The 19,527-nt window shown below is 39.2% G+C and overlaps 2 protein-coding genes across 4 annotated transcripts; one reads left to right on the plus strand and one right to left on the minus strand.

Annotated features, from left to right (window-relative positions):
- Nucleotides 1-766: 766 nt before the first annotated feature.
- On the plus strand, nt 767-9,062 carry LOC114445808 (U2 snRNP-associated SURP motif-containing protein). 3 transcript variants are annotated; one of them, XM_028421042.1, is made up of 24 exons: nt 767-1,073; nt 2,550-2,634; nt 2,741-2,852; nt 3,023-3,129; nt 3,280-3,347; nt 3,438-3,541; nt 3,651-3,715; nt 3,792-3,957; nt 4,028-4,227; nt 4,655-4,698; nt 5,350-5,454; nt 5,537-5,603; nt 5,689-5,858; nt 5,935-6,097; nt 6,192-6,271; nt 6,367-6,454; nt 6,540-6,668; nt 6,765-6,951; nt 7,146-7,226; nt 7,297-7,354; nt 7,438-7,588; nt 7,782-7,892; nt 8,456-8,622; nt 8,701-9,062. In XM_028421042.1, the coding sequence occupies exons 2-24, from the start codon at nt 2,557-2,559 to the stop codon at nt 8,819-8,821; spliced, it is 2,622 nt and encodes an 873-aa protein (XP_028276843.1). In that variant the 5' UTR covers nt 767-1,073; nt 2,550-2,556; the 3' UTR covers nt 8,822-9,062. The 3 variants fall into 3 exon arrangements, with proteins under 3 accessions (XP_028276843.1, XP_028276841.1, XP_028276842.1); XM_028421040.1 differs by having other exon boundaries at nt 768-1,073; nt 3,020-3,129; XM_028421041.1 differs by lacking the exon at nt 767-1,073 and adding an exon at nt 1,136-1,227 and having other exon boundaries at nt 3,020-3,129.
- Nucleotides 9,063-9,167: 105 nt separating this feature from the next.
- On the minus strand, nt 9,168-17,673 carry wdr44 (WD repeat domain 44). The gene is made up of 20 exons (XM_028421038.1): nt 17,136-17,673; nt 16,534-16,567; nt 14,640-14,717; nt 13,684-14,299; nt 13,317-13,465; nt 13,123-13,218; nt 12,906-13,042; nt 12,603-12,686; nt 12,416-12,522; nt 12,128-12,279; nt 11,901-12,039; nt 11,733-11,797; nt 11,468-11,584; nt 11,253-11,375; nt 10,968-11,159; nt 10,786-10,887; nt 10,562-10,677; nt 10,326-10,453; nt 10,105-10,239; nt 9,168-9,994 (listed from the first exon to the last, which is right to left on the minus strand). Exons 1-20 carry the CDS (start codon nt 17,210-17,212, stop codon nt 9,906-9,908), a joined length of 2,736 nt encoding a protein of 911 aa, XP_028276839.1. The 5' UTR covers nt 17,213-17,673; the 3' UTR covers nt 9,168-9,905.
- Between the last annotated feature and the right edge of the window lie 1,854 nt (nt 17,674-19,527).

Raw genomic sequence — 19,527 nt, forward strand, 5'->3', positions numbered from 1 at the left:
CCTGTGTAGACTTTCACTGTAATCATTTCCACCACAGGCTGAGTCACCGTGGGACATATACTTTACCCACTAATGTTATAGAGAAGCGCTAAGTAGCCCCCAGGTCACTATACAGGTCAGCTGAAGTACCCATCCTCTGGCCAAGCGGTCACAGGTCAGCCTATGTTTGACCTCTGGCTGGACCAAAACACGCCTATGGTTGAACCAAAGGCTTCAATCACAGCTCAGATTTCCTGTAAGTGCTTCTCTCTGCTGCTTAACACATCTGGGTCAGTCCTACATGATGATTAAAGAGATAATCAATCAATGACTGTTACTATGACAATGCAGGTTACACAAATTAGGTTACATATTTTGTTTTCTCTTGGATTAAAATGTGTGCATAATGTCATACATGATGGGAATGAATGCATGTTGGGCAATTGTTTTCTAAGTTATCATGTATTGCAAAGATATCAAAGTCATTTATTAAATCCACTTACTGGAAGAAAAAAAAATATAATTTGTATATCATCTACATGTTTACCAGTTTAAGCATTAAGATGTCCACACCTGACCAATATAAACATTGAAATGGATTTTCCCCCATCTGGTAATTACTAAATTGCAGTTAGGTGGAAAAAATATGTGTATACATGATATGCAATAAATGAGCTGGAGATGTTTATGAGACATGTCATCAGAACACATTTTTATATCCATGAAAAGTTACTTTCGTCCACCATGTGTCTTCTTTACCAGACCTGGGTAAGTTAGGTCAAGTTAGGATAACTCTCCTCCTGTACAGCTGATTTAGGAAGGAGGAGTGGACACAGGAGTGTCAGTGGAGTCGAAAGAGTCTATAAAAAAACAAACAAACAAACAGACAAAAAACAGGACAAAACAAATGTCTGTCCATGGAGGACACACAGACTCGGGTAGTATCGAGCGGACCGAGCAGGCAGCGTCCTCACTGGAGCTCCAGCCGGATATATCGCATCTTGTCAGCACTGTGATAGAAACAGTTGTCCGTCGCAACAAAATGGTGAAGCAGTAGCACAACACACTCTGCAAGTTGCCGCTTTGGGCTAAAGGTATGGAGATATGTGCATGCAGTGTGATTTCATAATTTGCTGCATGGTCAGTCGGGGCTTTTAGCGTTACAAAACAACAACATTACAGCTCTGTGTTAGCTAGCTAACATTACAGTGTGTGTGTGGATGACATCCAGAGTGAGCAGATTTCAAGGTGCTGTTTATTCACAAATCTTTATACGCGGTGGCTTTGTCAGGATCATAGTTGAGAGAGAAGTATCGTGCTGTGCACAGCATTAGTTGTGTAAAGGTTAACACCAGGTTAGCTTGACTTTTTTGCTGGAGTAGACAGTTAGGTGAGCTAAGCTAACGTTAGCAAAGTGGAGCATACATTTTAGTGTAGGCCTTTTTTTACTCACAGATACAGTTAAAAATGGACGGACATTTAATTAATAGTTTGATCAAGTTTACAGAGTGACATTATGAAATGCACTTTTCTTCATGGGTGTATCTTAAGGGTTGTTAAGATTCTTAGTGTCCATCCCACCTAGCCGTAGGTTAAATGTTAGCAGTGAATGAGGATGATGATGGGTAGCACAAGATATTTTGTTATTATTTGATGAAGATGCACTTTAAGACAATTCAAATACAATTCATGGGACTGCACAGAGTCTAAGCAATAGCGTTACTTAACCCTTTTTGAGTATTCACTACTATATACTGTAGAAGTAGAATAAATAAACATATAATTAGTGGAAATAACTACAAATGTCGTTTGTTTTGTTTAGGGTAGCTACATATGTTTCTTCTTCCCTTACTCTTTACTGTCAAAGTTCTTATATCTGCAGTTAATTTAGCAATTTTTATTTATGGTATGTATTCCAGTATTGATAACAATTCAAATTGATATTGTAGTATTGCTCGTCATCATGCTTAGTGTGTTTTCTTTAGCAGTTTTGTGTGTGTTTGTCTTTACCTCACCCATATGACTGCCTCTTCATTTAATGAAGTCAACCTACTCAACATAAAATTCTTAGGTTCCGTCTGTTATGCCCTCCAGTGTCATGTCTGCCGTGCCTCTTACTCTTGAGAAGAAGATTTATTCCTATCTTCTGACAATGAAACTGTGAAACAAAATGTTAATCTTACAGAGGACACTCTGGGGCAACTTCCAAGTTTTTTTTTTAAATTTTTCAAATATTAAGCAATTTCAGTGTCATCTGCCAAATATATCTCCTCCTACAAATTTCAAGCTACAGACTCCATTTTAGTCTTGAGTCTCATTAGATGCTGCTCTATCAAACTTGTATTCAGAACTTTCTAATTCCGAATCATTTCCACACGCCAGGCTCTCAAAGTTGGAGTGGTTTTTTGGTCTCCTCTACTTTTACCATAGTGACAGACTGACATACAGAAGCATACAAAGCTCTGAATTAATCTGATTCTCCAGCAATTCAAAGCAATCCTTCACATCAGCATTCAAAGCAGGGCTTCAGCTGCAGCAATCAAACTTGCAGTTTCTTCTATTTATTACAGTTTGAGCATGGCAGATAGAAAGGGAAAACCAGTTACTCCAGTCAAAACACTCACAAAGAAAGAACAACGGGAACTCAAGAAAAAGGTATGTAGTAGTTTGGGGATATTATATACATAAATATTTTTATAATACATTTTGAATTTCCTCATCAATGAAGTACATGTCAATGTGTTTTTCTATGACATCATAGGAGGACGAAAAAGCAGCAGAGGTGTTTGAAGAGTTCTTGGCATCATTTGAGGCCAGTGAGAAAAGAAAAGTGAAAACATTTGTGTGTGGGGGTATTGTGAATCCAACTAAAGGTGAGCAGACAGACTTTTAAACCAACGTAATATTATGATGGGCAGAATCTGGCCTGCGCTTACATTACAGTGCACGTTCTGGTCCCGCATAGTCATCACAACATAACTTTTTTGCAACAAAGGTCTTATTAGCTTTAAAATGTATAATCATACTGTAATGTTTTCAGAAGAAGAAGCAACACAAGTAAAGAAAAATGAGCTGTATCGACCTGCGAGGACGTTTGTCCCTGTGTCCCAGCAGCTTTCGCCGGTATCCTCTGCTGACAGCAAAAAGTCGGTATGTGTGTGTGCAAAAGTGTAATAAGTGAGATCATATATTATCATTAATTTATCTTTTATCTGTTGGTCATAATCTCACACTCTGATAAGTGGAATTATACAATCATTCAGTTGTAATAACAATAATCACAACCTGTTTGATGAACAGGCATTTAAAAGAAAGACAGAAGAAAAGAAGAAGAGTAATCTTGAGCTCTTCAAAGAGGAGCTTAAGCTGTAAGTTTCTTTTTTTTTCCCTGAAGGGGTCAAATGTTTTAGTGTTAATACATTTTCAATACATGAGCCTGTTTTTGTGTAAAAATGCAGAATACAAGAAGAACGTGAAGAAAGACATAAAAGAAAGAGAAGCGACCCTGGCGGTGCCGGAGGAGGATTTGGAGATCCGGATGTACCGTTTTCGGGACGATCATGTAACAATCTGTTTTCAGTTTCAGTATTTTAGTTATTTAGTATATTTAGTTATTAAAACATTTACTAAGATCCAAAGTATGAAAATCTTAATCCTGTTTCATCCTCCAGCATTATACGATGACCTATCAGTACCAGTCACCACTAACCTCTACATCAGTTGCATTAGCCCAAAGGTAAAGAAGCCCATTGACTTCAATCTCAGCACAGTGCAAAAGTTTATCTCTAATTTTCACTTTAATTGTTTTTCAGATGAATGAAGAGATTCTCTGCAAAGAGTTTTCAAAGTATGGACCCCTTGCCAGCGTAAAGATTATGTGGCCCCGAACAGATGAAGAGCGGTGCAGGACATCAAACAGAGCCTTTGTGGCTTTCATGACACGGAAAGATGCAGAGAGAGCCTTGGCTGCGCTTGATGGTACTGGTGAAAATGTTTTTGATATATCTAAATAAAACTGTCTACTGATCCTGACCATGTTGTATTGCAGGCAAAGTAATTATGGGGTTTGAAATGAAGCTAGGATGGGGTAAACCTGCTCGCATCCCACGTCAGCCTCTCTACACACCGGTGGGCGTGAGACCCACACCACCACCCCAGTCAGGCCTGCCTTTTAATGCTCAGCCACGGGATCGATTTCGCAATGACTTCACGAAGCCGCTGGGCGTGTCCAAAGCAGAGTTTGACAAGGTAAAGTTACAGCTCCAAAAAATATGCTTTGTCATGTTGATACCAGGTATAGTAGAATAATTTGGCCTTAATATTAAATGAACATTATCATTTGAAGCAACAACAGTGACTGATGAGGGCCAATGCCTGTTTGTTTATTAATTAAATGATCATTTGATGACATGCCACTGTCATAGGGAAAGGGTGGCACAAATAATAAAAAATGTTGTATACAAAATGTCAATATAATTTTTTTTTAATCTTTCACTTACATTAGCTTAGTTCGTATATATGATTTAGCATTCAGAATACTTTACTGAAGTTGTGCCAGTCGCCTCATTTCACTGACTATGAATGCTATCATTGTTTTCTATGCTGTATGTATCCTGCAGTGTTTCATCTGTATACATTTTAATATTTTCATCATTTGATTTGACTTCACAAACAGACTCTGTCCGATGCCGTAGTCAAAGTGGTTATCCCAACCGAAAGGTACATACTCTCTTCTTCTTGTCTTATAAGACAGAGGCTGTGCTGCACTGGTATTTAAGGCAGGAAGTCCCAGGGCCTAAGAATTGTAACGCACTCGAGATATATATATATATATATATATATATATATATATATATATATATATATATATATATATATATATATATATATATATATATATTTTTAACTTAGATTTACCTCTTCTGTTTCACAGAATTCATTTTGTTTCCGCCTTGTTACATCCAGGGAGTTTTATTGCAAAAAGTCAGTATGGTAGTCTTTGTTAGTTCCATTAATATATATATATGTACCATCTTTGAACCTTTGGTTTCCCATGGGTTGGTTGAGACACTGCAGACTGATACAGCTAGAAGGCAGATAAATATAATATTTACCCCAGCCAGATGATGTCAAGAGTAGATTCATGTTTGTGCCATTTAAAAAAACAGGTACTAATACTACTCAGGTCAGGTCATATGAAAGCAGAGCTGACATATTTATTGCATGTAAAAACTTGTGAAAACAATGTGATGTTAAACTGCATTTATTCAGATATATTTTTCATTGGCCACATGTTTAGAAATAGATGTAGCAGAGATTTCATGCTTTAACTGACACAAAGATATCTGATACATGCTTTTTTCCTGGCAGGAATCTGTTATTCCTCATTCACAGGATGATAGAGTTTGTGGTACGTGAAGGTCCAGTGTTTGAAGCCATGATAATGAGCAAAGAGAAAAACAATCCAGATTATCGGTGTGTATGCAACACTAGGCCCAGTGTTGGTCTTTTAAGTGATTTCAGAGGGGACATGTTAATTAATTCTTTATTGTCTCAGGTTCCTTTTTGACAACAAAAGCCAAGATCATGTTTACTATCGTTGGAAACTGTTCTCCATCCTGCAGGTATGTATATGTTTATATTATTATTTACACTTCTTTGTAGAGAACTCAAGAGAGAGCTATTGAGTTTGCCGTGTCTTTGTCGCAGGGAGAGTCGCTGACGGAGTGGAGGACGACAGACTTCCGTATGTTCCGGGGTGGCTCGTTATGGAGACCTCCTATTTTAAACGACTATTCGCAGAGAGGTGAAGAGAGAACAGAACTAGAGGATGACATTTCTCCCGAGGAGGAAGTGAAGAAAGGGCAGCTCAGAGCTGAGTAAGTATGTCTAGCAGACATGGTGACATTTATGCTTGTAACTTTAGTTGAACTGAATGTTATTCTGTTATCTCAGGCACAGGCAGAAGCTGGAGACCTTGCTGAAAGAGCTCACTCCAGGCAGAGAAGATGTCGCCAATGCCATGATGTTCTGTCTAGACAGAGCAGATGCAGCAGAGGAAGTAGTGGGACACATTACTGAATCCTTTTCTTTGCTTCAGACACCACTTCAGAAAAAAGTAAATTTATTTTCTTATGTCTTCAAGGATTTTCAGCGCAAGCTGGTTTATACAAATTGAAACATGTCATATTTGTTTGTTCTTGATTCCACAGATTGCTAGATTGTATCTTGTGTCAGACATCTTGCACAACTCATGTGCCAAAGTAGCTGGTGCATCTTATTATCGTAAATAGTAAGAGACGTTCATCCACGTTCAACCTAAACACTACGATCACTTTTCATTTCTTCTCCATCTGACAGTCTTACAGTTTTTCTCTGCTTTTTCAGTTTTGAATCAAAACTACCACAGATATTTGGAGACCTTAACGCAGCATACAAAAACATACAAGCCAGGCTGCAGGCTGAACAGTTTAAGGTAATTATGTAATTTATTTGCCTTAGACAAGGACATTTACCAAAAATAGAATAATAGGAAACATTTTCATCCCCTGTCTTCTCAGCAAAAGGTCATGAGTTGTTTCAGAGCATGGGAAGACTGGGCCATATACCCTGAGCCTTATCTAATCCGCCTTCAGAATATCTTTCTGGGCTTCGCCAAAGCAGAGGAGTCATTGACAGAGACAGCAGAGGTGAACCATTCATGTCCTCTTTAAAGACATTACTGCCTGCTTGTGATGGCACCAACATGGACAACCCTCAATTTATGTGTGTTTGCTTTGTTAAAGGAAGTGTCATGTGACCTTGATGGTGCACCAATGGATGGCACACCTGTAGATCGTTTACCCCTGGGCAGATCTTTGGATGACCTAGACGGCTGCCCAATGGGCTGGGACCCTCTGGACGGAGTCCCTGTTGATGACATTGACGGTGTTCCTTTAGGAGCTCCTATTGATGACATAGATGGAATGCCCTGTGAGTCAACTTCATTTTTTTTCTTTTAATAATCTGGCAAACTGATCTCTATGAGAACAATGTGCAAAAACAGGTTCTTCTTAGGGGAATAAGAGAAATTTGTCAGTGTCCGTAAAGCACACGCGGGACTGGTCACCAGTCCAGAACTAATGAATAGTCCATCTCCTGACAGACCTGTCGTTTTGTTTCTACAGTAGATGAGAGCAATGCTCCTCTCTCCAGAGTGCCTTTGTCTAAGTGGGAGAAGACAGGTGATACTAGGACATCGTCTCAAGGTAACATGAGTCAGAAAACATTCTGTCATTATGAATTTGATTCAGCTCATCCTTCTCCTTCCTCTCTCAGTCAAGACTAAGTGGGACACCACAGTGGAGCAAGACAGCAAAGATGAAGTGAATGTTAGGTAAGGACTACAATAAGTGCTTGGTTTAATACATGTTAATATGGCACGGAAAGTCAGATTTCTGCTCTCCTTCCTGGCAACAGCGTCGACTCACAGGGTGGAGATGAGGGCTCTGAGAGTGACAGCAGTGCAGATTCCTGCACTTTAACAAACTGTAACAGTGCAGATTTCCAGAGCTCACTTAGAAGTTTTCAGATGTCTGACAGCAAAAGGAAGAGGCTGAGAGAACTGGAGGCAAGTGCATGTTTTCTAAAAGGTATCTTTATGCAGGTTTGAAAACAGTGTTTGTGTTTATAGAAACATGGTGGTTGTTCACCTGTGGTTCAACTCATCCTTCTCTTAAAGGCACATTTTCATATCCCATTTAGGCACTTTTAAATTCAGGAGGGAAATGTGATTTTCATGTATTTAATTGTGCTTGACACAGGTAAAGGTAATGAAGATCCAAGATGAGCTGGAGTCTGGAAAAAGGCAGAGGAAGTCTGGAATGAGCATACAAGAAGAAGTGGAGCACTACAGAAACAAATTGCTACAGAAGGTGAGTTGATGTAGCTTGAGATCTTTTTGGATAGTTTTTGGGACTCTCTAAGGAATCTCTTATATCTCTCTTATAATGCCAAATAAGTCAACTGCCTATAAAAAGGTAGCTGTTGTAGGGGGTAGTTATTGCAGCTGTGCCCTGTGCATAAATGTGCACGACTCTCTGTGCCTCTTTGGGGAAACGCTGAGCCCACACATCATGAATTATTAGATTCTAATCAATCTTGTCTTTAGTTCTTAAAAGTTGCATTTATCACTCCCTATTATTGGTACAAAGGAGTCCCTGAATATTAGTGCAGACCCTCCAGTTCTGCGCCTGGGTTTTGGCAATTATGGGCAGTATGGAAAAAATGATTAAATATTAGTTATATGTAAAATGAAAATCTTACATTTACCAAAAAATATTTGGGCCAGAGTTTGGCCTGAGGTCTAGCACTTATAGGCTCATACAGGCCCCCTTGTGGATAAAGTTCAAGCTACTAAGCTTCAGTGTAACAGTTTTTGGCAAAGGCACATAAGCCTGCCTCTGGTTTAATGAGGTGATACACTGTTTTATTATAGGAGTTTCAAAAAGATGAAGAAAAAGATGAGAGATCTACATTGAAGCCCAAAGATAAGTCGAAGGATGACAGAAGGAACAAAGACAGAAGCAAAAGAAATGAAGACCAGGACCAAAGAAGGAGTAGTGATCCAGGAGAGAGAAAATCAAGGAGCATTTCTCCCCTAAAGTAAACACCATGAGGTATTTTATTTAAAAAAAACTACTGTATCCAACCTGTAATCATACGTTCAACACATTTTTACAGGTCAAGATCTCCAAAATGGTCCAAACGCTCTCGTTCACCATCTCCAAACCAGAAGGTAGGCAAATCCAGGTCACGGTCACCACATCGATTTCACAAGAAAGCAAAGAAGAGCAAATATTGACTCTCAGCTCTGGACCTAATCATCTGTTAACTGTGCTGCGTCGGCCTACTCATGTCCAAGTTACACAACACCTTTCTGCAGGTCTGTAAACAGACCAACATACACTATCCACCATTTTTTTGTATGAACAACTTTAAACACTGTAACTAATTATATATTTTTGTTTTGTTTGTTTTTAAATGATAACCAGAATTGTTGATACAAAGTTCTGACACTAAATAAATCACTGCTGGTGATTAAAGGTGTGCGTGTACAGAGAACATGATTGATGGGGGGTGCTGGTGTCAAAATATTTATTATACCCTACTAGATTGTTAAACCCTCCAAGGCTGTAAAAACATCAGCATTGTATTTTGTGTAGATTTTTATTGAGGAAAGTAATAGAGCATCAGTTTTGTTTATAAAAGCAGTAAGTTTGCAATGTTACACAGTAAATTTACAGTACTATTTAATAATGAAATGTGCTTTCATTGAACAAAGAAATGTATCAAAAGAGCCAGTATTGTCTCTGAAAAAAATAAGATACCCAGCCCTAATCATCAGCAATTGTATACAGTGTCCTGTACTGTGGATTTGCTGTTATCTGGTGAAATGTTGACACACACAGGAAAGCTTAAGTTGGATTCAGAAAAGCAACCTAGATGTTATAGGCACAAATAATTTGTATACGATCTTTCAATCAACTTTGATTTTGAAACAAATAGTTACACACTTGAACAGACAAGGTATATTAAACACAACATTTTTTCAACGTGGGGGTCAAAGAAACTATTAAGGTGCGCATACTGTTACAAATAGATTTGTAGCTGTACAGTCAGTTAACCGTGGAGCTGTAAATTTACACAGACCTCAAACAGGTTCCTGCCAAACTTTTCACAGTTGCTTGGTATGAAAGTTAAAAAATAGAAATGTGACAGGGGATTACACCTTGTCCATTGTGTACAGTCCATTTCTTCCACCCATTCCCTGATCTTGTATTTTTAGAGCTACAGACAGCTTTGTCTCACTATTTTATGTAGTTGGGTCACCTAAGAAAGGCTCCTGGTGTGTTGTCCTCCATTTTTAATAGACAGGGCTGAAGTGCTCAATACTTTTTTACATTGATGAAAACTTTGATGGCTCCAGTGAAGTCAGCAGAGAGAAGAACCTCTGTGTGATCAGTCTTCAGAGCGCCTGTGCAAGAATAAACAAACAAATGGAATTTTATATCGCCAAAATGACAAGCTATGTTCACACAGACAATGCTTTTATTTTACTTGCTGGATGAATCCACACATCCTTACCTGAGGGTATTGTTTCAGAGTCAGTGGAGTCCAGGCTTTTACACTCTGCCTCTGGTTTCTCTGCTCCAGTTTCTTGGGGAACAATAAGGCCTGGATGGGGGGCGAAAATGGCTGAGGTGACCACTGCATTGTGAGCTGAAAGGAAAGTAATATCTCAGTTAGACTCTTAACACAGAGAACTGGCATACTTGCATTACATTACATACACACAGCACAGTTACCTTTAATCCCTTCCCAGAAGTCATTGCGGTCCCGTCGTACAGAAGTAAATTTGCTGAGGTCATGGTAAGTGCTCCAGATGTACACGTACTTATCCTCTGAGCCACTGACTATGAAGGAGTAGTCATGGCTATAGGAAGACAGTGTAAAAGCAGAATGAGCTTTAGCTGTACAACATACCACACAAACATGATAACAATTCCATCTTAAAAGTGTTGGATACAAATCTAAATTTCACCTGAAGCTCGCTTTGATCTGGCTGCTGCTGTTGACATAACCCTTGTATTTCATGGATAGTGACAAGTCCCTCAGGTCGTAAAGGCGAATACGGGAATCATTTGAGGTCACCAAAATCTGTGAGGGCAGGTTGAGTTTTGACATTTAATAAGTCTGACTGGCATGTCTCATATTAGGGACATCAAACACACACTAGACATATCTGTATCGGAGGCCAGATGTTACCTTATTTTCTCCAGGCAGAGGTTCAATGCCTGTAATTTTCCGTCCAACTTTGTTTCTTCCTCTGGTGGATCTCACATGAATTTGAGTATGATATTTCAGACGCTGAAGGGAGAAAATTCAATTTGGTAAAATATATCACATAAAAAAATACTTAAATAGAATAGAGCAGCATAACTGGATACCTCTGTGTCATAGAAGATGCAACGGCCATCATAGGTGCCAATGACAGCGTACTTCCCGTTTTGACAAAAGTTGGCAGCAGTAATGAGGCGCGTTTGGCCATCCACCTCATTCCACAGTGCCACCTTTTTGTCTGGAATGTTCCAGAGTCGTAGTTTTCCATCCAGAGAGCCGCTCAAAAAGTATCTGTCGTCCTAGGGAACAAGGGAATACTATAAATACAGCCCGGGAAGCAAAACTAATAAATGTATGATTTGTGCTGAGGGGTGCGTTGCAAGGTGACTTACTCTGGGATGAAAAGCAATGGCTGTGACAAAATCAATGTGCTGAAAGCAGCAGAGACACTCTCTCCTGGATATGTGCCATAACCTTACAGTTTTATCCATGGACGAGGAGAGCAGGAAAAAGTTCTAAATCCATGCAAAGATACAAAAAGTGTGACGAGGTACATACCCAGGTTTAATGTGTGAAGTAAGAAATTAAGACAGGATGGTACAATCACCTTTGACCAGGACAAGTCCAACAAATCAGCTGTGTGACCCTTGTACTTGCAAAAGGGGACCTGACGGAAAGGGGCATTTCTGTCTTCTGCGTCTGGGTCCTCTGGAACACAACTTGCCTAGAATACCAGGTCAGACACTTAGAAGGACTGTAACTGCAAAGTGCAACTCTTGAACCTCACACTAATGATAAAATAGATAAAAAAAATAATTTTTGTAAGCGTTTCTAAATATAGGACTAACAAATCAAAAATGAATTTGACTCACCCCAGGATCAGTGTCAGATTTAGAAGAGCATAAACTTTCCTGAGAGGGAGAGGGAGAAACTCGACCTAGAAAGCCAAAAAGAGAAAAATGTTACAGCAGAAAAAGGCTGAGCATCTAAAAATAATAAATCATCATACTACAAAAAAATCGAAATTGCTAGTGTGCTACCTTCAGTGTTGTACTTTATTCTCATGTTATTGAAGTAGTCAAAGGCAGTCTTCAAGACCCAGATGCGAACCACATTATCTTGGCCCGCAGTTGCCAGCAGCCTCCCACAGTGAGAGAACTTCATCGTCCAAACAGCCCCCTGAGGAAAAGACAAATACGCTGTAATAACAAGAATCACATTATCATAAATCATAAATATTAAAATAAAAACACAAAGATCCTCTCACCATGTGCTCTCCACTCAAGTCCTGTACAACCTTAATCTGGTCGAAGTCAAAGGGACCCTTGAAGCTATGCGCCGCCTTGAACTTGGCAGGCCTGGTGTAAGGCATGCCCTCATCATCACTCGATGATGGATCATCCTGATCTGTATGGAACACTTAAAACCCCACAAACAAAGAGCATCATAAATATTATTGATAGCAGGGACGTTCATATTTTATTAGCATGCACTAGCTTGACTAAATCCTTGTTTATATATATATATATATATATCTGTGTGTGTTTTTTTTTACCTTCATCACGCACACTTTTTACTTTGTTGACTGCCTTCTCTCCATACTCCTCTGCAAGATGCTTGGCCTTCTTCACAGACTTGCCCAGGAATTTCTTTAACTGGGTTCTGGGAAAACCGACAACCAATTTTTATATTCTATATTAGGTTGCATGGAGAAAAAGGGAAGAAAACACACTGATCCATACGTTTTCTGCTTTAATTTTCCTCCATCTGTGTCTGCCAGCGGAGCCTGAGACTTTTCATCATCATCTGACTGGGCTGCATCATTCCTAGGAGGGAAAAATAAGGAAAAAATCAGCTTCCTCTAAATAAGTATTTGTTTTTACAGGGTAAGGCTCAAAAATCTTTTCCAATGTTTTAACACACTGTTCACGCAACAGTATCCTGGAGGTTTGATTTGATTGGCAAATCAAATTCAGTACATTTTAGTGTGACAATCTTGTGACGCTTTTTCCATATTTCTATTAAACACTACAACAAGTACGTACGTTATGTATTCCTTGGTCCTCCTCATGATGTGCAGAGTGAGGGGGTTGATCCCCGCAGGAAGCTTCTCCTCAGCCTGAATTAGTGGAATCTCTTCCCCTGTGTCTAAATTCTTGATCATCACACTGGCCAAGATTTCCTGTTTCAAGATTTTGACACTGGTCAAACAAGTTGCATGAATTCAAGATGCAAAAAAAATATTGCAAAAAGCACTCTCACTTCATCTGTCAGCTCTCTACCAGAGTTGGAACGTGGGCGCTGAGGGCCTGGCGTTTGTGCTCCACTCTGAGATGAGGCCTGTTCATCCTCATTTTCCTGAGAAAGAGGAAAGTGAAGCTATAGATAAGCAAACTGCTGCACTATAAACAATTTTATTTTCTGGATGGGCACCAAAAAAAGTCTATTTTGCTGACCTGTGCTGTCACCACCTTGTCCCCACTGGTGGCACTGGCCAGATCTAAGGAATGCTGTAGCTCTTTGGTTAGACTCCTTACTGTGCTGCTAGGAGACACCAGGCCAGAAGGCTCCAAAGGATCAGCGCTGACTGGACCAACTGCAGACACTGGACAATCATACGGTAAAAATACTGATCATCTTTTCTGTCATGCGCAGCAATTGTTAGTGTATGATGATGGATCAAGGGTTAAAAAAAAAACAACATTTGACTACAGTAAACACTAGTCCTTTGTTTAGCATCTCAAACATGGATGTGATGCCATATGTCAAAATTACTACAGGTTATAGTTACAAGTGTTATCAACTGAGCACGTTTTTCTTTACCTTCCAGTCCACTTGGCCTCAGACACTCCTGCGACTTCCTAGAAGGTAAGCTCTGCCAAGATGGTGGAGGAGGTCTTGGGGGAGGACCTCCACTGGGAGGGGGTGGACGTAAAGGAGGAGGCTTTTTTGTGCTGGCTACAATGTCTGGTTCCACTGTGAACTGACGTGGGGGTTTCATGGGCCCAGAGGAGTCCGAGTCAGGCGGCCTATCTGTCAAGGGCACCTGGTCCAAGATGTCTGCAGGTCTCTGCTCCTGCTCACCTTCTGTAACCACAACAGCCCTGTCAGGCCGACTGTGTCCTATGGTTCTGGTTATGTCTGGAGGCTGAACACGGTCATGTGACTCAGCTGATGGGCCTGGGAGGTCTGTGGGTTCAGGGTCAGGTACAGAACATTCTCCATTTGTTGCTACACTTTTCTGTGGTTCCTCTGATGTCTCGACAGGTTGAGGTTCAATAGCAGCTGCTGCTGCAGGCTCCTCAGGAACTCCCTCAGCATTATTCTCTTCCTGTGGCTCTGCTCTTGCATCAACATGTAGCTGATCTAACAGCTGAACCACCTTACCAACATCCTCAGCACTTCCCTTTTGGCTCTCCTCAATGATGCTATCAATAATCTATGAGGAAGAGAAAACAGAAGTTAATTTAATTTAACAGTGTAGCTGTTCTCATGTGCAGTTTACCTCTAACAAAAAAAATAGAACCAGGCAAGCAGCTGAATGGTACGGTCAAGGATGCACCATCCCGAATACATCATTTTTAATACTAATTAAATGTATTTTGATGATAGGATAGAAAAGATACTTTATTAATCCCAAGAGAAATTCAAGAAAAAAAAGGCAGTGCTACTGGAGTGGTCGCTAACCTCTGCCAGTGCTGGAAGTGTAACTGTGATGATATTCTCTCCTTATTTTATCAGAGTAATCTCAAGTAGAATGCTAGAGAAGAACATCATACCTGAAGGGAATCATCTTGCTGAGCCTCAGAGGCAGCACAGCTAACAACTTGAGTTGACTTTACTGTTCTCTGTGAAAGCTGTCCAGACAGAAAACAAACAAGACATTTTTACCTAGAGAGAAAACCAGACCAAGGAAAACCTAATTAAATTGCATAATTTTACATACATAACTATGTAATGCTTGAACATTGGGCACCAGTTTTAAACTTGACAGCCCCATAAGCCTCCCAGAGGAGGGGCGTCAGGGGAATTAGCCCCTGATCTGTCAAAATGTCATTTTATTGACTGAAAAATTTCATCCTACTCAAGCACAGCTGGATCTTCTCAACAAGGGACTGACCTTTATTCCTACTATTGGTCTTGGGGAATTTCAGAAAAAAACAATTAGAAATTGATTTACAAACATACCACAGGAAAATCAAACTAGCAGCTTACTTTAAGGACAGTAATTCAGATGGGAATATACCACCACCATTTACACCACCATCTACCTGGATACCACCTGACACAAGTTTACCAGCAGAAATTAAAACACTAATTGATAAAGACAGGACAGATTTTAAGAACGTTTTTAAATATAACAAATAGTTAAATCTAACTTAAAATTACATTTTCTCTTTCTTTCATTCATTCCATAGAGCCGGTTTTCCACTTGATAATATCTGCAATTGACTCCATTTCTGCCACCTGTTGTAACATGCAATTTCCAAAAAGCTATACTCTGTGCAGATGTAGCACATCGATCTAATGATGGCCTGTAAGCAGGGTTCACTCCAAAGTCCACTCCAATAACACCATTACTGTGTTTTCACAGTCTTTATTTGCATTTATTATCTTAATGTAGCAAGGGTAATTTAGACCACAGTGAGGGCATGAGCACCCACAGGACTTGCATGACAGTTGCACTGTCAACAGATATAAATCCTCTGACAAGTCAACGCTTGTGGTAACACTAAACAACAAAGCAACAAACTGATATAAAATAAATCTACCGGACAACTGCAGAATGAGAGAAGTATATAAAAAGATCATCTTTCAGTTTGCAGTTTCACTCTGTGAAGTAACTGTTTAACAGGATCTGTAAGTAACTGGCTACAAGTTTTAGATGATTAAGCTATGTACTGCCACATCAAAAAAAATCATCAAGCAGAAACCTTACATTTAACTTCACCAAGTCAGTGTCTGAGGTACACAAAGCAGCATTTGAATAAGCAAGAGCTGTTCAGGTGCTTTGGACAGATGGAGGAAAAAATTATCTCTGTAGCCACAACTGCAAATGTATGGAAAGGACCTGCAGCACCTAAATGAAAAGGACGCCTTGCCAACTGACACGAAGGCAAAAGAAGCATCAGGTGAAGAGAAATAGATTGAGACTGTGGTTGCAAATGTCATGCACCAGAAAATAAACTGAAAAGCACCTGGGCTTTGCTAGAAGACATTAATCCAAACCCCAATACCTGTACGGCATGAAGTGCACAATGCAAAATAAACAGTGAGTTTGTAAAGTATAACTTTTCCACAAGCAAGTTACTGCGTAAACTTTTTTATACTCTTAAAAGTTTTTACAATCAATGCACCTTAAATTAACTGGCAACAACCTCAAGGAGATTTACTGCAAACACTTAAGTCACGGCTAGTCTGACAGACTAAAAACTTTTAACAGTGTACTGAATCAGGTACAGTTCCAAAGGCCAGTAGTACCCGAATATGGCAAAATACCCAGAGTCAATTAGATATTTTAACTCTCCTTCTGAACAAAAAAGTGATCAACTGTTTCTAAACTCCACAACTATGCAATAACTGTGTTAACAACTGCTAGAGTGATCTTTCTGTTGCTGACTGCACAACACATCCTGCTTTGTTAAGGCCGTGCCTTCGTTTAGATAAACATACCTGAGGTGAAGGAATGACAAACTTTGCAGGTGACCTAAAAACACAAGGAGACACAGTTAAAACTGGTGATTGTTGTTTAGGTTGTTCAGCAATAAAGAGAGCAGATACTCTGAAAATGGCCATGAGTTTTTTTAAACAAGACTGTATTTCTTAGCATTACATTGTAACTTGCCATGCTTTCCTGCTTTATCTACTATGAGCCAGCCAGTTGTGGTGTTATAACAAACAAACAATGTTTTGAACAGAAACGTTTTTCAATCATTTTGCATCTTGGATCCAGTTTTCAAAAGAACCCTGTTCCAACATGCAAACCATATCCTACAGCTCCAAGATCTCACGAATAACATCATGTGACGTGTGTGTGTGTGTTGGGGGGGGGGGGGGGGGGGTGTAAGACGCTCCCCTTATTTTGTAAGATACGTATATTGTTTAAACATATAACTGGCTCTTTTTTTGCTATAAACACAGCTGATCAGTGTATGAAAATGGGCACTAACCATTTACAGGCGTTGGATAAATACTTAAGGCAGTAGACAACACAAACATTAAAACGTTTCCCTTACTTTTATCAAACATAGAACTATCAAAATAGGTAGTCTTACACTTTAGGAGATGGAGTGAAATTAACATCCTCTGGAGCATCATAGAATTCCTCGGTGTCACTTGTATCTGACGCCATGCTAACGTCAATTTAGCTTGTTAGCTAGTCTAACTTTGTCGCCAGGGAGCTGCTTAAAAGCCTAACCTGCGATAAATTCAAGTGTTACACACATGCGCTTGTCTCGTTATATACTGCCTTTTCGATAGTAATACAATTATTTTAAAGGCTTGTCACGGACGTCGTCAAGCAACCACTTTCCTGTCCAACGTCACGCCATATCGTTCCAATATGCTAGTATACCTAATGCTAACTAGCCATCTAGCTCTGTTAAATCTGTTTCGTTCACAGCAGAACATATATCGCGCTGAAACAGACGCAAAAAATACGCGTTTTTACAGCAGCACAGATTCGATCAGCTGTCAAGCTAACGGAGACAGCGAGCCGCGTCATAAACAAACCAGTAACACAAAAAATACATCTTAAGGAGGTGAGTCAAAGGGCGGGGCTCAGGCGTCTCTTCTTCTGCGTCCATGTTGTGAAAGTGTTGTGTGTGACTTTGACACACTACTGCCCACCACCGGACAGCCGGTAGAACAGCAAGCAAAAGGGTTGTACTGCCCTCGCTGATGTTTTCAAACTTCCAGTGTTGGTAAGTTCGACTCTTTTTACGGACTCAGTTCAGTTACTCGAAGCCTAACGTGATCGAATCTTATTGTGAGTCAGGGTTAACCCCTAACACTAAATACTGAAGACAACATGGTTTGCTTCAGCTGACAAAGTACAATACACAACTACCAAAAGCAATTCAAAGCATGTGGAAACATAAGAGAGCAAATACACAAATGAACGAGAACTGCTTCTTACACAGCCTGAACTGCCTGTCACGTGACAGCTGGTAGCAAAACTCATTTTGACAATTAGTGAGAATAAAACAAGTAACAATTAATAAGTTCTTTAAAATGTTTACATGATGCATTTGTGTCCAAAACGTGACATTATGTTGTCCTTATTATTTACTCCCCAAGTGGCTTTGGCGAAACGTCTTCAAAAAAACAATCCTTGAGTCCAGTTGCCTCGATTTAAACTCTTGGAAAAGAAAAAAATCCAATTATCTTATTTGTCATTATATTATTATAGTTTATTGTGTGATAAATAATATCTAAAGAGATGACACCAGGCTAAGTAACATTTTACAAATAAATGTGTACAGTGTTGGTTTACTTTCATCCCTTTCTCTGTACAGAATCCTACTTAATTACTGCTTCCTTCAGTAAATTTGTCTTCCCTGATTCTTCTTGAAGCCCATATTTATCTTCACAGTTCAAACACTGCTTAATCCATGCCTCAGGCCCCATATCTTAAGCTTCTCACATATGCCAGACTCAGCCTATCATCTCTTAAAAGTCCTTGTACTGCAAAGCTTTACTCTCCTACGCTTCATGTTTCTTCATAACCCAAGGGACACTCAAACTGGTCATCAAAAATTGGGAATATGAGGGAATCATTTATTAAAAACATTAAGTATACTGTAAAAGCAATATTAGATATTTGTTGTAGCAACCTGCAGGCACTTGTTCAGCTGCAAATAATTCTTTATCAAATAATTCTTTTATTATGATACTTCTGTAGCACTTTGACATTTTTTTAAATGTAAAGTGCTTTATAAATAAAATTCATTATTATTATTATTATTATTATTATTATTATTATTATTATTATTATTATTAGAAATCATGCATTTTAATAAATGCATACTTCGATTTGTTTGTGTCCTATTAAAATTGTATTTGCATTTTGAACTATGATTTCAGGTATACAATTTATGATCAACAAACTAATATTCACTTTGTATGACTTTCAATTGCAATTGCACATATTGTCAAAAACTGCAGAGATAATAAATGTTCTTTGATTAATAATATTTTACAGGGTGCAATGCACAGCCTCCACACCCACCACTAAACAAACATGTAACTTCCTTGTTTTAAGAGACACCTAATCATCATTACCCTGTAGTTCTTCCAGTATTTAGCAGTTCTGCTTTTGTAGAGATAACCATATGGCACATCAGTAAGGTCTCTCTTTTTGCCATCACTCTGCTCTGTGTTTGTGTCCGTAGTACAGTCATTTCAATAAGTGATATTCCCTGTAGCATAATTAATCGTTTTAATGCAAACTAGAAAAGCATTTCCTGAAGAAAATGCAAGTTTGATTGCCGCAGCTGAAGCATTGCTTTGAACACTGATGTGAAGGATTGCTCTAAATTGCTGGAGAATCTGCAATCTGAACTTAATTTGCTGAAACACAGTTAAGAATTTAGAAAGATGAAGCTCTTATCTGGAAAAGTAGAAAATGTTTTAATATTATGAAGATATGAAAGAGAAACAGCTGAA

Source organism: Parambassis ranga, chromosome 14, assembly GCF_900634625.1.
Source record: "Parambassis ranga chromosome 14, fParRan2.1, whole genome shotgun sequence".
Taxonomy (NCBI): Eukaryota; Metazoa; Chordata; class Actinopteri; family Ambassidae; genus Parambassis; species Parambassis ranga.

Coding starts and splice junctions, on each gene's coding strand:
- LOC114445808 (XM_028421040.1), top strand. CDS start 2,557: ATGGCAGATAGAAAGGGAAAACCAGTTACTCCAGTCAAAACACTCACA. Junction 6,455..6,539: donor TGCAGGCTGAACAGTTTAAG/GTAATTATGTAA, acceptor CTGTCTTCTCAG/CAAAAGGTCATGAGTTGTTT. Junction 6,669..6,764: donor CATTGACAGAGACAGCAGAG/GTGAACCATTCA, acceptor GCTTTGTTAAAG/GAAGTGTCATGTGACCTTGA.
- wdr44 (XM_028421038.1), bottom strand. CDS start 17,212: ATGGCGTCAGATACAAGTGACACCGAGGAATTCTATGATGCTCCAGAG. Junction 12,280..12,415: donor AAAAAGTGTGCGTGATGAAG/GTAAAAAAAAAC, acceptor TGGGGTTTTAAG/TGTTCCATACAGATCAGGAT. Junction 11,798..11,900: donor AATAAAGTACAACACTGAAG/GTAGCACACTAG, acceptor TTGGCTTTCTAG/GTCGAGTTTCTCCCTCTCCC.